The sequence below is a fragment of the Muscardinus avellanarius genome, assembly GCF_963383645.1.
Source record: "Muscardinus avellanarius genome assembly, chromosome: 10".
Taxonomy (NCBI): Eukaryota; Metazoa; Chordata; class Mammalia; order Rodentia; family Gliridae; genus Muscardinus; species Muscardinus avellanarius.
Window position 1 is genome coordinate 80,089,810 of NC_137796.1, and position 14,988 is coordinate 80,104,797.

The following is a 14,988-nucleotide window of genomic DNA, read 5'->3' on the forward strand; positions in this document are numbered from 1 at the left end:
ATCAGGAATGGAAACTGGACATCCCACATGCTTCCTGACCTTTTCCCCATCCTGACCCATGGCCTCTCTGCTGAGCTGCAGTGGCCTGCTTGCAGCCTCTCCTCCTGCTAACCTATTCTTCCTACCACTGCCAGAGTGATCTTTCTAAAGCATGACAGTGACTGTCAGCTGATGTAACAACTGCCGGGAAAGCCAAGTCCAAGTTCATGGCTTCCAGCAAGGTGTCCCTGGCCTGTCTTCCTGGGTGCACGTTCTGCCTTTCTTAGTGACTGAATAAATGATGGTGCCAGACACCCCAACACCTTACCTTATTTAAAAGCAGCCTGGCTGAAATAGTCCCAGGCAGCTGTGGCGGGAGCAGAGGAAGGGAGCACAGAGAGAAAGATGGGAGACTCGAAGGCAGTGCTCACCAACCTCAGAGGAAAGACACAAGCCCAGCAATTCAGAATCAGAAGGATACTCCAGTCCTTCCCTCCCCTGTAGCCTGTGGTCTGTCTACCAGCCTTGAGACTATGGTGCTTCTGAGAGGGTCAGTCTATAGCGGGAGGAGCAGCTTCAGGTGCAGGAAATTCTACCTTTGAGATTGTTCTGTGTGACTCTTGTGAGCCTGTTGTACCTTTGAACATCAGAGTCGTCGTTGGTTGGTTGAGTGGGCACAGCCGCATCGTGTCAGATTGTCATGGGGATTAAAAACCACAAGGGATATAAAGGATGAGTCAATAAACTTTTGTTGTAGCTATTTTTATTGCCTTTGCCCATTCTGGGCCTTCTGGAATTCTTCCTCCTTCCTCTTTCTTCCCCCATGTGAAATCTCATTCATCCTTCAGGCCACTGCTTGCCACTTTCCTTTGAGGTTCTGAGCCTCCCGACAGGAAGTCGTCTCTCTTCCTAGCCACCCCAAGTGGTCTTGGTACCTCTTCTGTAGCAGCCCTCCCTAACAGTTGCCCAACAATTGTACTAAATGGCAAGCTTTCTGAGCACCAGGGCAGTTTGTGGGCCCTATTTTGCCCTGTTCTCTGTCTCCCACAATGAGCTGAGTTTGGTCAGTTGATGGTAAGCCAGGAAAGGGGCCAGATGGGAAATGGCAATTTCTGGGGTGTTGGGGCCATAGAACTGTCCTTAAGGGGTGATGATCTGGGTACCATGCCGTCTCTTCACATGGGTGAGTTTTTGTAAACTCAATTCAACTGCCTCGGCACGTTTCTTCTTCTCAGGTTTTTGGGATTTAGACAGATCCTTCATGACCTCTGCAGGTTAAGTCTTGCACAGCCAAAGGCTTTGCTCTTAGCAGAAATGTGCAATTTCTTAAGCATCATGTAGTATGTAGACACTACGGTGGAGGCCACACTGCCCCTGTGGCTTCTGAATGCCGAATGGGCAGTGTCCCCATGTCCAGGCTCTGAGTAGTCGTGACAAGATGGTGATAGATCAGGATCAGAGGGTTCCTTTTTTTAGAACACACTCTCCTGGGAACCACCTTTTAGCCCTTCAAGCCAGATGAGAATCTTGTCCTCCCTTTTGCCCTTCAAGAAGTCATGAGGTATAACACCCTAGAACAGAAAGGGCACAGAGAGATGTTGTTCCTGGGCTAGAATAAGAGGTATAATTTTGCCAAGTTTGATAGAGAAAAATTTTGATGTCTGTGTAATTAAGAACTGACATCTAGAGTTAGAAGAAAATAGGTGAGGAGAACTTGAACTGGGAGGAGTCATAGAGAGATTGGAGAAGCTTAGTAATTGGCATCACTTCCTGCCTCAAGGAGCCATCCTTCTGGTGGTGGTGGAGGAGGAGGGAGAGACATCCTGGGTGAGGGGCCTCCATCAAGGACTGCACTGGCTGGGCTGCTGGGCCTGAACTGATACCAGAGCCCTCCTGTGGCAGCAACAGTTTATTTTAATTGTGTTTGTTAAATGTGTGTGCTCATCCTTCAGTGGGGGCTAGTTAGCAATAGCTCTTTATCTAGCTTTAAACCCCAAAGTCCCTCTATTTATCTTTGGAAAGCTGTGGTAGGAAGGAGCACACTGACAACTGGTATGGGCATTTTGGGAACCGGGGTGGGCAGACGGGCAGCAGTAGTGCTGGATCAGCTCCTGGAACAGCCTTTGCCTTCCTGGATATCCTCCATGTCTAGTGTAGCTGGAGCTGGCACTCTGATGATTTAAATGCCCCCCTTAAAGCCACATCTTTGTTCTTAGTACCAGGAGCCATCAGGAAGTGTAACTTGTAGGTACCCAGCACCCAGGTTTCTCTACAGCAGCCAGAAGTACCCCTGCCAGGAGAGTATGCAGAACCATTCATGACATTCAAGTCATGACATTCAAGTCTTCTTCCCTGCGAGCACTGTTCTGGACCATCTGGCTGGTAGCAGTTCTCGGCCAGTGGCAGGATGTTGTAAACTTTGCTCGCTGAAACATGGCTCTGAAAAATCTCAAAAAATAACTGCAAAAGTAAAATCCACGCTGGGTCAGATGTTATGTTTCCCAGACAGGCATACGCTCTTCAGATGAACTTGCTCCACACTGCTGATGGATGTCTATAACTAGTTTGGTTTCCCCCAAGAGCCACTTGGCATCTTTTAACTTTTACCTATAAACTTCAGGCAAAAACATTTTGAGAGCTTTTTGGGGTTTTTATTTGCTAATTAAAATGTGAGAAGGGAACACAGCCACAGGTAGAGTTCTGGTGAAAGCCACAGCTGTGATTTAAAAAAAAAACACCAAACCTGACAGTTTCAAAATGAAGTTATTAGCACTTCACCTCTAACTGTGATTGCTTTTAACTTACATGATCTATGTCTCTTAAGCATCCTACACCCTCATAGTGCATGGAAAAAGTAATCCTCAAAGAAGATAAGACTACCATCACTATACAACTTTTTTAACTGACAAGACTTTGTTTTTTTAAAATTCATGTCATGTACTTTTCTTGTGATTCTGGGAGGTAAGGAAGGTGGTTATTTTACAGATGAGAAAACTGAGACTTAAGAGTCTTGGTGATGCGCCCAAATTCCTGGAGTGAGGAGGAGCCAAATCCAGGATGGAGCCTGGACTGATTGAGCCTGAGACACTCTGGCTGCTTCCTGGACTTCACTAATGCCCTGGATGGGACGGGCTTACCTCCCCAAGAAACGGGGCTTTGTGAAGAAGTACTGAGTTACAAGTCTCCTACCACTTGTAAAATAATTAAGTACAGTCTGTTCTGATTCTGAAAACCATAAGCAGCCAGTTGCCTACCAAGCCCAGTTCTGTATTCCTAGTGGCCACAGAGTGTATCTATCTTTGCGCACATGCACCGGCAGGTTTTGTTTTGATTCCCAGCCGGGTCTGTGCTGGCAGATGTTCGTGGCTGGGGTAGCCCAAACAGAGTGAGAGTGAGCTGCAGGATGGCTTTGCCGCCAGCGCTTTCCCAGAGAAGTGGAAGGGAACCTTTGCCAGAGTGGCTGGTGCCCTAACAAATTGATTCCTGCCAAACAATGGAGATAAATATTTTCAACAGACAGAAAATTTGGCTCTGAAAGTGTTCAAATTAAAGGCTTACTTCTGAAACAAATACTTTAGGAGGAAAACATTTTTACCACTATAGATGAGATCAGGGCTATTCCTTTTGGCAGTAATATAATTATTTTGAAGTTCAAATGGCTTCCTTGTCCCTGCCACTGCCGCCATCGCCGTTGTCGTCTCCTTCTTCTCCTCATCATTATTTATTATTTATTATTGTTGTTGTTGTTTGCTTGGCTTGGCCCCTTCATTTCCCGGAGAAAGGAAGGTACATTTAGCAGGAACATGGGGAAGAGGTGGCAGCAGATTTTCCTGCAGAGACCCTTAGCTTTAGAGTCTCCAAGATCTGGATTCAGACATTAATCCTCCCTCCCTCATTGCCTCCTTCCTCCAGCATGATTTGGGCAAAGGCCAGACATTTAATCTTCAGTTTTCTGTCTTCAAAATGGGGCAACAGTATCTGCTTGATGTTTACTCTTGTTACCCTCAGGATCTGGAGGATCACTCTAGACCAGCACTTTTTGTGCTCTTGTGACAGTTTCACATGACTGCTGCCCTGAAGTGGGGTTCTTGCAATGGAGACACTGACATTTTAATTTAATTTACATTTTCACAGCCTCGTGTGGTTGAGGGGCTCTTGGTTTGGATGGCACACTTCTTATTAACCCCTCCCCCCAACTTGATTCCGTAGGCCCAGGTAACTGGTTATTGAATCAGCATACTAAAGATCTCTCAGGTCTGCTTCTTTCTCTATTCTGAATGCAGCTGCGGGTGTTGGGTCTGTCTGTTCCTTCTGACATCCAGCTTTGGCCCCGCAGCCAGAGCAATAGGGCTGGTAAGTTGAGCTAGGGAGGAGAATAGCAGTCTCAGCTCAGAATCTTCAAATCAACCTTCATGGTCATTTCTTAATTTTAACATAGTCCCATTGGTCTTCTAATGTATATCAAAATGTATAATGCATGCTAAGTATGTACCATATCATTGTATACTGAGTGTGAAAAGAGTAATAAAAGCCATGAAGTCAGTGGAGCTGTTCTCCAGGCATTTGTTAGCAGGAGCAGCTCACTTGCATGTAGGCCCTCCATTTACTTATTCTGAGACCAGAGCCACAAATCTCTTAAGACTGCTTGTCTCCCAAGTTCATTCCTAGGCCCACAGGGAAGGGGTATGGCCAATAGTGGGCCAGACATCAGCAACCCCTCCCTGTTCCCCAGGCCATGCAGAGGAGTAGAGGTAGCAGGAAGCACAAGACCCATCCAGGACAATCCCAGTTCAACCCAGGAACCAAACAACCCTGGGAAAAAAGCAATAGAGAACTCTGTCAAATGGAGATTAAGGGTGCACCCCAAATGGCAGGTCAGAGGGAGGGAGCGAAGGAGAGGGAAGGGGGGGGGGAGAGGCGTGTGTGTGTGTGTGTGTGTGTGTGTGTGTGTGTGTGTAGGGTGGGTCTATGGTCTCCTTGAAGAACTGGAAGGCTGGATCAGGTGAACTTCCACAGATACTCATGTCCATAAGGCAGAGAGAGGCCAGCGATGACATTTGTAACCAGGACACAGCAGTAAAGGACACTACTTCTGAAATGGGTTTCCTCCTAGCTGAGAAATGGTTTAGTATCAGGAATTTCAAGCGGTCCAGTTGATCTGTAAAGCAGAGCCCCCTCAGTTAAAGTGAAAGATATCCGTTCATTTCCCTGCTCTGGCTCTGGCCCACGCCTGCTCTCAGCAGCTCCCGTCATCTGATCTGTCTTATATTTCATTATGCATTACCAAGACACTGTCTCTCACGTCTCACTGTTTAAACGAGAGTCTAGCAAGTATTATATGGAGTGTAAGGCTTGTTGGATACATCTGGCATTTTTGTCTTTGCATAGTGGGTTTGACGGGGTGAAAAACAAAAAACAATCTTGGTTCTCTTGAAATTTCTCAATCCTGAAGAATTCACAAAAAGGGTTGTATGAAAACTTTGTACGCGATAGCTTTTGTTAGGCCAATCATGTAGTAACATATTCACTTGGTCTAAAATCTGACCGTGTATATATGTGAAAACACACACACTGAGAAATCTTGACCCCACCTCTGTTTTCTTTTACCTATTACTGGGGGTGGGGAGATGGTGCAGTTAATGAATTCAGTAGTGTGGACTGTGGCCACATATAGTATATGTTTACTGGATTCAGTTGTTTCACTTGAATTCCCAAGATTGGGATTAGTATCAGGTCATCTCTCAGAATCAGGAAGTAGTGAGTACACACTAGACATAGAATGTTGTTTTAAGAATTAAAGGAGCACAAGAAATTCACCTTTCTGTGTGGTGGGTTCAGGTGGAGCAGCAAGAAAAAAGGAAAGACTGCTGGGCTACTTCTGATACTGGGCATTGATGTGTCAGTGTGTCCCCATTTTGGGTCAAATGACTCCCTGTGTCCTACAGTTCTGAGAGGAAAAGGCCCCTGACCCCTACGCAAGGCAGAATCCTTGGAGTAGGGACTTAAAACCTTTCTTCAGTGTTCCCTAGAGCAAAAGGCAGACATGCTCTAAAATGATTGTATGTTATTAGGAGCCAGCCAGGTCTTTCCCCTGCTCTCTGATTTTTGGGGAAAGCCAGATGATGTAAAGGGTTTATCCTTAGAAGCAGTGTCCATGTATTCCAGTGTGGAAGTCATTGCTTCCCCACAGATGTCTGTGGGGCCAAGGGAGCAGCGGTGATGACCATGATAAACACCCACTGAACTCTTGTGTATGCCTTTTTGCTAATCCTTTCGAAGGCAGGTGACATTTGCAACCATCCTACAGAACTTGTTAAAGCTGTTCACCTAACAGGTGCTAGGTGGTGCATTTAGATTGTCTCTCAGAACCACAGTTTGTTGAGAGCTCTTCCTTCCCTACCACCCTGCTGGTGCCCTCATTCCTCCTGGACTCTGGACATTCTCTCCTCTCTCTGCTGTGTTGGGAAGAAGAAGCCACTCTCATTGTGGGAAAACCATACTATAACACAGTCATTGCCATGAAGTCTAGCAGGGAAGTTATGAGCTGCATGACTGTGGGGGGAGAAGACAACTAACTGCCCTATACAGAGTTACTCAGCAAGGGCTGAAGTCCACTTGTTTCTTACTAATCCCCCAAGTCACTGGAAAATTGATCTAAGGCAACCGCTTTCTTGTTCACATATTCTTACTCGTGTTCCTTGAGTTTGAAAGCCACAGGAAGAGAATAAGCACCAAGCTCCTGCTCCTCAACCTGGCCCAGTGTTTCCTGAGCCTGTACACTGTGCAGGGCTCTGTGCTGGTGCCACCAGGAACTGGGCTTATCCTGTCCTGGAAGGGCACTTAGCTTCCTTAAATCTCCCTCCTGGGAGCCAGGACACAGGACAGTCTGCTTCCCCCTCACAGTGAGCTGTGCTTTGCTGTTGGAATTCACTTTCCTTCCCTGTCCCCCGTTGGTCCTTCATGTGGTAGAACCACGATGAAGCTTCCTTGCCAAGCTGCTAGGGGAATCTGGGACTTGATCCAGGTTTGACCCAGAATTCTCTAGGACTGAGCTAGAGGAAGATGTGTGGGCTTCCATCTCTGTTCCTACTGGAACCCTTGCCAGTCCTTGAATTTGCCCATCTCCCTTGCTTTGGTCCTGTGTGCATCCCCACCTGTCTGCCTCTTTCTCCTCTGGGACTTCTTGGATGCCATTGCCTCAATGAAGCTGGGGCTTTAGTGTGTCTCATCCCCCTCCTGGATGGGTTTGCTGTGTCTAGGTCACTTTTATAGCTTCCCCATATGTCCCACACCATGGGGACAGGAGGCTGCAGCTGCGGTGGAGAGCCAAAGATTGGAAGGGGGAAAAGCTGAGCTTTGTCTTTCAGAAATGGGAGGTCATATTTGGTTCTCAACTGAAATGTATAAAGTGAGTGGAAACATTGGTGTTTACTGTGGGGATTCTGCAAGCCTCTCCATTAAGTGGAGGCCTCTGTGAGTCCACACACCAAATGAGCCGCAGCACCCTGTGAGAGCACCCTGCTGGGAGTGAGTTTTTCCCAGGCTCGTGTAGCTCCTTCAAAGCCTAGGTCTTGTTAGGGGAAAAGTGAGATTTTAAGAGGAATGTTTATTTTTAGGAGCAGGCATTCCATTTGCATGCTTAAAATGACAAGGTATAGAGAGTGTCCCTACCCTTTATTTCCCTCCCCCTGGTAAGGGGATCTTGTGCTTCTGCAGCCTTCCAGAGAAATCCTGTGCATATATAAGCAGAACATTTGTGTGTATCTGTGTTTTGCAATGGATAGCTTGGATACTGTGGGTGGACACATCTAGGGGAGGTGGTTTTTACATTTCTAATTGAGCTGGACTATTCTAGCACCTTCTGTCTGCCTCTCAGCATCCTGTTTAACCCCTTCCATGCCAAAGCCAGGCTGCTGTCACTCCCGAGTGGCACTTTGCTGAGCCTCCACTGTCTGCGTGAGTGACTGTGACTAGGTTCCTGGTTTCTCTAGGCCATGTTCAGCCATGTGGAGTGCAGTGCTGGGTGTTCCTCAAGTCCTGGCGACAGTGAGGAAGGAGCTAATGTTACTGAGCCCATCTGTCTACACGTCCTGGCAAAGAAAGGTCTTTTTTGATGGAAGGATTTTCTCTCTTTCTAACTTCTTCCTCTGGTTTTGTTCCTCTGGCCAGGTCCCTTCTCTCTTGTATGTGTCTTTTATGTTCCTCTGCTGGATGCCAGGCACCTGCTGGTCAGAGTGCTTCCCCAGAGCTCTCACCCTGCTCCAGGATGGTGTTGGCAGAATGAATTCAGGGCTGAGGCCAAGTGTGTGGCTCCGATATTACAGAAAAATCAACCTTAGTGTGATGTTTACCATACCACGAATTTGAGATGCATTATCTTAATTATCTCCAGAGAGGGGAAGTCTTTTGACCACCACTACCAGGCTGCTGAAGGTTTTCTGATGCCTGTTATATGAAGGGCTTTACATGTTTTGTTTATTTTTGCAGTCCCGGGCATGGAACACAGAGCCTCACCCATGCTCATAGGCAAATGTTCTACCACCCAGCTATACTTCCATCCCCAGAACTTCTGAGTGGGGACGAGGGGAGGTGATAGGAGGAGGCTGGTGGCTGGATCTGGACCCTCACTCCTTTCTGGCCAGGGCATCTTTCATTCGTCCAAGTGGTTCTGTCATTGGACACTAAACAAAATATCTAGGACTGCCTAGGCAAATACCCTGCATCCTTTCCCTGTGTGGACGGGCCATTCCATTTCCCATTAGTGAAGTCCTTTAAAACTCCTCTATGGGCCGTGCTGTTCAATATGTTTGATGGACACACCTTACAGGAACATCAGATGAACTAACTCTGTATTAAAGTTAAGGATAATATACAGAGAATGGCTTGCTTGCATGGTTGATGTGTTGGCCCAGGGGTTCATGGGAAAGAGGCTCCTTTGCAGACTTGGGAAGACCCTTGTGGGAGCCTGGCCATTGTTTTGCACAGGGCACTTATAGGCCTGACTCCTGGCCTGAGGAAGAGAGTCTCAGCAGAAATGGGGGGCCTGAAGGTACATACCCCTCCATTATAACACATAGCTTACTTGTACAACTTTAAGTTGTACTTAAACTTTAAGATTAAGTTCTAAACCGATCGACATTATTAAAGGCTTACTTTAAAAACATTTCCTCCTATTTATTTATTTTGTACTAGGGACTGTACCCAGGGTTATTGTACCCGTGAGTGCATAGCCCCAGCCATTTTACTTATTTATTTTAAATTTTGAAACAGAATCTCATTAAGTTGCTGAGCATCTTTTTTAGTTGCATTGAGCCTGTGGTCCTCTTGTCTCAGCCTCCCAAAGACTGGGATTAGAGATATGTACCACTATGCCCTGTTCCCCCATTTCTTTTAAATAGCAGCTTTGTTACACAGTAGTTTTCATTTTTGCCTTGTTTTGAATACATCTTTAATACTTAGCAGATTGAAGTCTCGACAAAGAGAAATTTAAAATGTTAGGATCTTTGCTTCTTGAGATCTTTCAGAAATGGAGAGGAAGCATCTCGGACATTCTAGTGAGGGAGGCCTATGTGCGCATGGCCCTGGGGTTCCCAGATGTCATCAGCGGGCCTGCTTGGTTATGGCTCAGCCCTCTCTTGCTGTGGATGATCCTGAGCCCTGTTCATGGCCAAAGCCATGCTGAGGAAGGATGGGAGCACTCTGGGGGGCAGTTGGTGCAGCAGCCTTGAGGGAATGAGAGAACCACACTGGCAGATGCTTGGGGTGTGAGGTGGACCCACTGCCCCAGCGCTTGTGTGGCTCCAGAGCAAAGTCTTGCCCTGGATCTCATTGCTACCTGACATCAACCACCCAGTATCATTTTGTAACAAAAACCACCCCTCAGCATCAAGTGGCTGTCCCAGCCTTGACATTTTCTCAGTAATATTTCAGATCTTTCTGCCTCACTGGAAGTGCTGGGTTCTAAATTAGTGAGTTTGCTACCAGCCCTGCCAACTTGTAATTGCATGGGACCCAGGGCCCATCTGTGGTACTCTGGAAGAGTTTGTTCTTCCTACTCACCTCTCACCCCCGTCCTAGACTGGCCAGTGGCCAGTGTATTGTACCAAAAACTGAACCAAAACAAAACAACTGTTGTTTTGACTAAAGATGTATGATGTGCTCACTTTTTTTTCTTTTTTTTTTTTTTGTGTGAATTGAACCCAGGGCCTTGTGCATGCTACGCAAGTGCTGTACCACTGAACTACACCCCTAAACCTTACCTTGTTTTACTTTAGGTGCTGGGGATTGAACCTAGGAGCATTCTACCTCTGAGCTATACCCCCAGCCCTATTTTATTTTTAATTTGAAAGTCTTGTTGAGTTACTAAGGGCCTCACTAAGTTGCCGAGATTGGTCTTGAACCTGCTGTCTTTCTGTCTCAGCCTCTCAATTACCAGGATTACAGGCATGAACCACTATGCCTGGCTGAGACAATCATTCCAAGCCTCTGCCCTCTGCCAGGTGAGTATTCAGTGTAGGGAATTGTGTGTTAAACACATAAGTATTTCTCTCTCTATAAAAATTCACATTAACAAGATTCCTTTTTTCTTTTTCACTTTTTGAGCTGGGATTTCAACATATTACCTAAGCCTGGCCTCCAACTCCTGGGCTCAAGTGATCCTCTTGCCTCAATCTCCTGAGTCTCTGGGACTGCAGGCATACCCCAACATGCCTGGCTAGTAGGATCTTATTATGAACATATATTATTTTTCTACTAGATGATTTGTACACATGATCAAATAGTTAAAAGATACATACTGTAGAGTAAGTTCTTTCCTAAGAGGAAACAGTTATATATATTTTTGTATTCTAGAGATCATCAGTGCCTATACTACTATACTAGTATATAGACTTGCTCGCTCTTTCTTTCTCTTTCTTCTCTCTCTCTCTCTTTCTTTCTTTCTTTCTTTCTTTCTTTCTTTCTTTCTTTCTTTCTTTCTTTCTTTCTTTCTTTCTTTCTTTCGCAGGTCTGGGAATGGAACCCAGAGGCATTTGACCTCCGAGCTACACCCCCTGCCCAATTTTTTATTCTTTATTTTGAAACAGGGTCTCACTGAGTTGCAGAGGGCCTCACTAAGTAGCTGAGGCTGTCTGCGAACTGCGATCCTCCGGTCTCAGCCTCCCGAATGCTGGGATTACAAGCATGCGCCACCACGCCCAGCTTTTTTTTTTTTTTTTTTTGGTACTGGGGTTGGACATAGGGCCGATCTACCTCAACCTCCAGACCTTTTATTTTGAAACAAAGTCTCGCTAAGTTGTTGAAGCTGACCTCAGACCTTTCATACTCTTACCTCAGCCTCCCAGGTATTGTGATTACAAGCGTGTGCCACCATGCCTGGCATAACTAAGCATATTTAAGCAGAGCCAGAATGGTTGCTCACTTTGCTATTTTTGTGTAACTATGTCTTGTTGGCCATTCCGCCCTACACAGAACGTGTGTGTGTGTGTGTGTGTGTGTGTGTGTGTGTGTGTGTGTGTTCTTTTTTTTTAACCTCTGCTGATTAATCCACGTTTGGCCATGGCAAAGATGCTGCTTGGTGGACATTTAGGTTGTTTCAGGTTTTTTTCTTTCTCTTTGTGACCTAATGCCCTTCAGATGCAGGGACTCATGCTCCTGTTTACATGTGACTTGTGACTCATGGGCTAAAGATTCCTAGTCTCCACCTCTACCTCCTTCAACATATTAGATTCCCTTGTTAATGTGTCAGTATATTTGACACTTTGAGTATAAAAAGGCTGGGTAGATAATGAAACAGTATTTGGCTTATGTTTAATAGCCATCTCCTCCCTCTGCATTGTCCCCACATCCTGAGAACACAGGTCTTAGCCTCCTTCAAAAGGTGTGTATTTCTTTAAGGGACTCAGTCAAAGATTGTGAGCCTTAATCTGACCAGCCCCATCTGGGCTGGTGGAATCTCCGCAGATCAGTGGAAGCTCAATCCCTCCTCCTCGCTGTGCCAATCTGTTTCCGTGGTGGCGGGTGGCAGCACAGTGTTAAATTTGGAGACCCCTGTTGGCTCCTCATGTTGCCTGCATATGTCTGCAAGCCTGGAGGAGGGAACAGGGTGGACCCCCACAGGTATGCTGGCTCCGCAGCACCAGGATCAAGGTGGGCTTTTCTCCACCAGGCCACCTGTTCAGCTCAGCCTTCCTGACCGCCTTCCCAGGGAGGGACCTCAGAGCCAGAGGAGCAGATGGGAAGCCTGGGAGGACACAAGACCCCATGCTCTTGTGATGTCCCCAAAACTGTTTCCCCTACCCTCTCCACTACGCAGGAAGGGATAGGGTTAGGGAAGGCTGGCACCCCATAAATCATTGCACTATCAACATCCAGTGCCTCGCCGGCTTGAAGAACCCAGAAGATGCCCCTCATGGGGTGGCCTCGACCCAGGCTTCCATGCGGTGGAACAGCAGGGGCCCCGTGAAAAGCAGGCAGTTCTCGTTTTATTTTTCTCTTAAGTTTTCTGTGTCTGTGTGTGATTGGAATGAAACATCAACTCTTTTTCATTTTTGTCATATTTCAATATTGGCTTTCTTCCCCCTTCTCAAAGTCTCCTTTTATAACTTCTTCTGCTGCTGCTTAAATATAGATGTCTAAGTCCTCCTTACCAGATTGTTTATATTTTTGAAAGCCTTCTGCTTATCTGTGGCTGCTCTCTCTTCTCCATCTCCATTCCCACTTTCCCACATTGGTGGCGGTTGCTCTTTTTCCCTGCCTTCTCTTAACTGGGATGTGTTTCAAATGTGGTCTATCAAAATGTTCAGTGTTTCCCTCTTTTCTGCAATAGCTTTGACATCTGTTCTTGAATGCTAGCCCACGTTATTCTTTTGGACTTGTTTGCCCAAGATTTGCTTTAATGCCAGAAATACTAAAGGGAGAGTATGGTATGGTGGCATCTCCCCCTTCCCAATCCCTCAGGCGCGCGTGCCCCCCCGCCCCCATTTTTAAACTGTCTGTGACTTTTAGGCTGACAGCATGCTGGATGTTTGTTCCAGCTCTCTTTCATCTTGTCTGGCCATGGGCCACCCCATAGTGGTACCAGTGAGGCATTGCCCAGGGGGGCTTTTGGATCCATTGGATTGTTTTCACCAATGGGAAGCCAGCGAACTTCAGGAGGTCGGTGGAAGGTGGCTGGTGAAAGACTCTTACAGACATCCTGGATGTTAGCATATCTTTTTCTTTGGCCTTCCTGGCCTTTTAGTTCATGATTTACTAGGTCCTTGCTTGTCTAGGCTATAGGCAGTACTACCAGCAACGGAGAAACCACTTGGAGCCACCTCCTGGAATCCTAAGCAGATTGAGCCGCAGTGTGACTTAGTAACCGAAACAACCCAGAGAGACAGCAGGTCTTTTGGTGGCGACAGCCACGTGGCCTGTGCTTCTGCTACAAGCCTGGAGCACCATTCTGGGCCCATCTGCCACAGACTGCTTTGGAATAGCTTCTCTTGGCAGCTTCTCCCAGAATCTGCAAGGCCAGGGCACAGTTCCCTGACACATAGAGGCAGTTGCTATGCAGAGCAGGACCCAGAGCCTCTGCCTCTGGCAGGTACTGTTCTGGGGACCTCCCCCCCCCCCCCCGCCCACACTTCCTGGTGGTCCTCAGAGTCTAGGAAAAGTAAGATGGTTTGCGAATCACTGCTCCTGTCATGTACCTTGCGTCCAAAAAGCTTACAAGATACTGGAAATGATTATTCTTGAAATTTGCCTTTTAAAGGCAACTAATAACAGGTTAATGGTCCCAAGCACGATGCCTGACCTAGAGCAAGCTTCCAGTAAATATTTGTTTAATAAAAGCAAATCAGATGTGAGTGCATATAATCTCAGGCCCACGCCATGGAATGAGGGCCAGACAGAGTGCTCTGGTGGGCAGCACCGTTTTGCAGGGGGACCAAGGAGGCACTGTGAACAGCAGACACACCCATTTTGGGAGGGCATAGTTGGGGTATTGTCCCAATTACCCTGGTATAGCAGGGAAGCTGTTTCTGCTTGTGCTTTTAGAGGACTGGGGGGTTATTGGGTGTTGTGTGGTGAACAACGTGGCAAGCTGAACAATCTTGGTTTTCTTCAGCCTGTACCTGTGGGATGGGTCTGGGGTGGATGGACTCTGCGCTCTGCCCTCCTTGTGGTCCCTAGCCTCTGCTCTGCTCATGAGTGAATAGCCCCTAGAGGCCTAGGGTCTCTTCAGTATTCTGGTCAAATGCACACATAAATCCCTCTGGTAGCAATTACAATCTTGCTCTTCCTTTTTGTGTTTCAACAGAGAGAACTTGATGCCACCGCAACAGTATTGGCGAACCGGCAAGATGAGAGCGAACAGTCCAGAAAGCGGCTTATTGAGCAGAGCCGAGAGTTCAAGAAGAACACTCCAGAGGTGAGGTGGAGCTGCACTGAGACCTCTTGGAAGGGGTCTTAGAATTCTAGGGCATATTCAGCCTATTTGTCATCAGCGTTTCATAGCACATCAGACAAACAAGTGGCAAGCTGCCTTTTTCTTTCTTCTGTCATCTCCAGCCTCATCCCAGTAGACTTTGTGTGCTATGCAGGGCCACAAAGACTTGGCAGTGAATAGGTTGTTCAGAAACATTAAAGCACCAGCTAATTATAATGTTGACATTGAGCAAGCTGGGTGAGAGCATGTGGCTCGGTACGGATAAGGTGGGCACTTGAGCCCATTTCTCCTTCTGCCCCACAGTAAGTAGCGTGCTATCTTAAAGGAACATTGTGAGTCAGAGGGCCTCAGGGCCTGCTTCCCCAGAGCTGGATAGTAGAGTGTCTGAGGCTACGTGCATCCGATGATGGCACCATGCCAATATTTCTTGTAAAACAGACATTTCATCTGCTACGGCCTTTCTGACGCCTCTGTGTTTCTTGAACTATGCAGTAAAAGGCACTGGGAATGTGCTCTTTACATGTTCCTGGTTTTTCTTAGAAGTATGCTGGGGAAGGACAGTGCTTAGAGAGGATGGGGCA

At 46.9% G+C, this 14,988-nt stretch overlaps 1 protein-coding gene across 17 annotated transcripts in view; it reads left to right on the top strand.

Annotated features, from left to right (window-relative positions):
* CUX1 (cut like homeobox 1) overlaps nucleotides 1-14,988 on the top strand; it is a gene marked incomplete at both ends in the record, with an annotated part of 398,444 nt that overhangs the window by 65,409 nt on the left and 318,047 nt on the right. For 16 of the 17 annotated variants that reach the window (XM_080702661.1, XM_080702646.1, XM_080702647.1 and 13 more), the window contains one exon: nucleotides 14,279-14,389. The exons of the other annotated variant lie outside the window; for it this stretch is intronic. In XM_080702661.1, coding sequence (XP_080558787.1) covers nucleotides 14,279-14,389 — 111 coding nt within the window. The remainder of the gene's footprint in view (nucleotides 1-14,278; nucleotides 14,390-14,988) is intronic. 17 annotated transcript variants of the gene reach the window in all.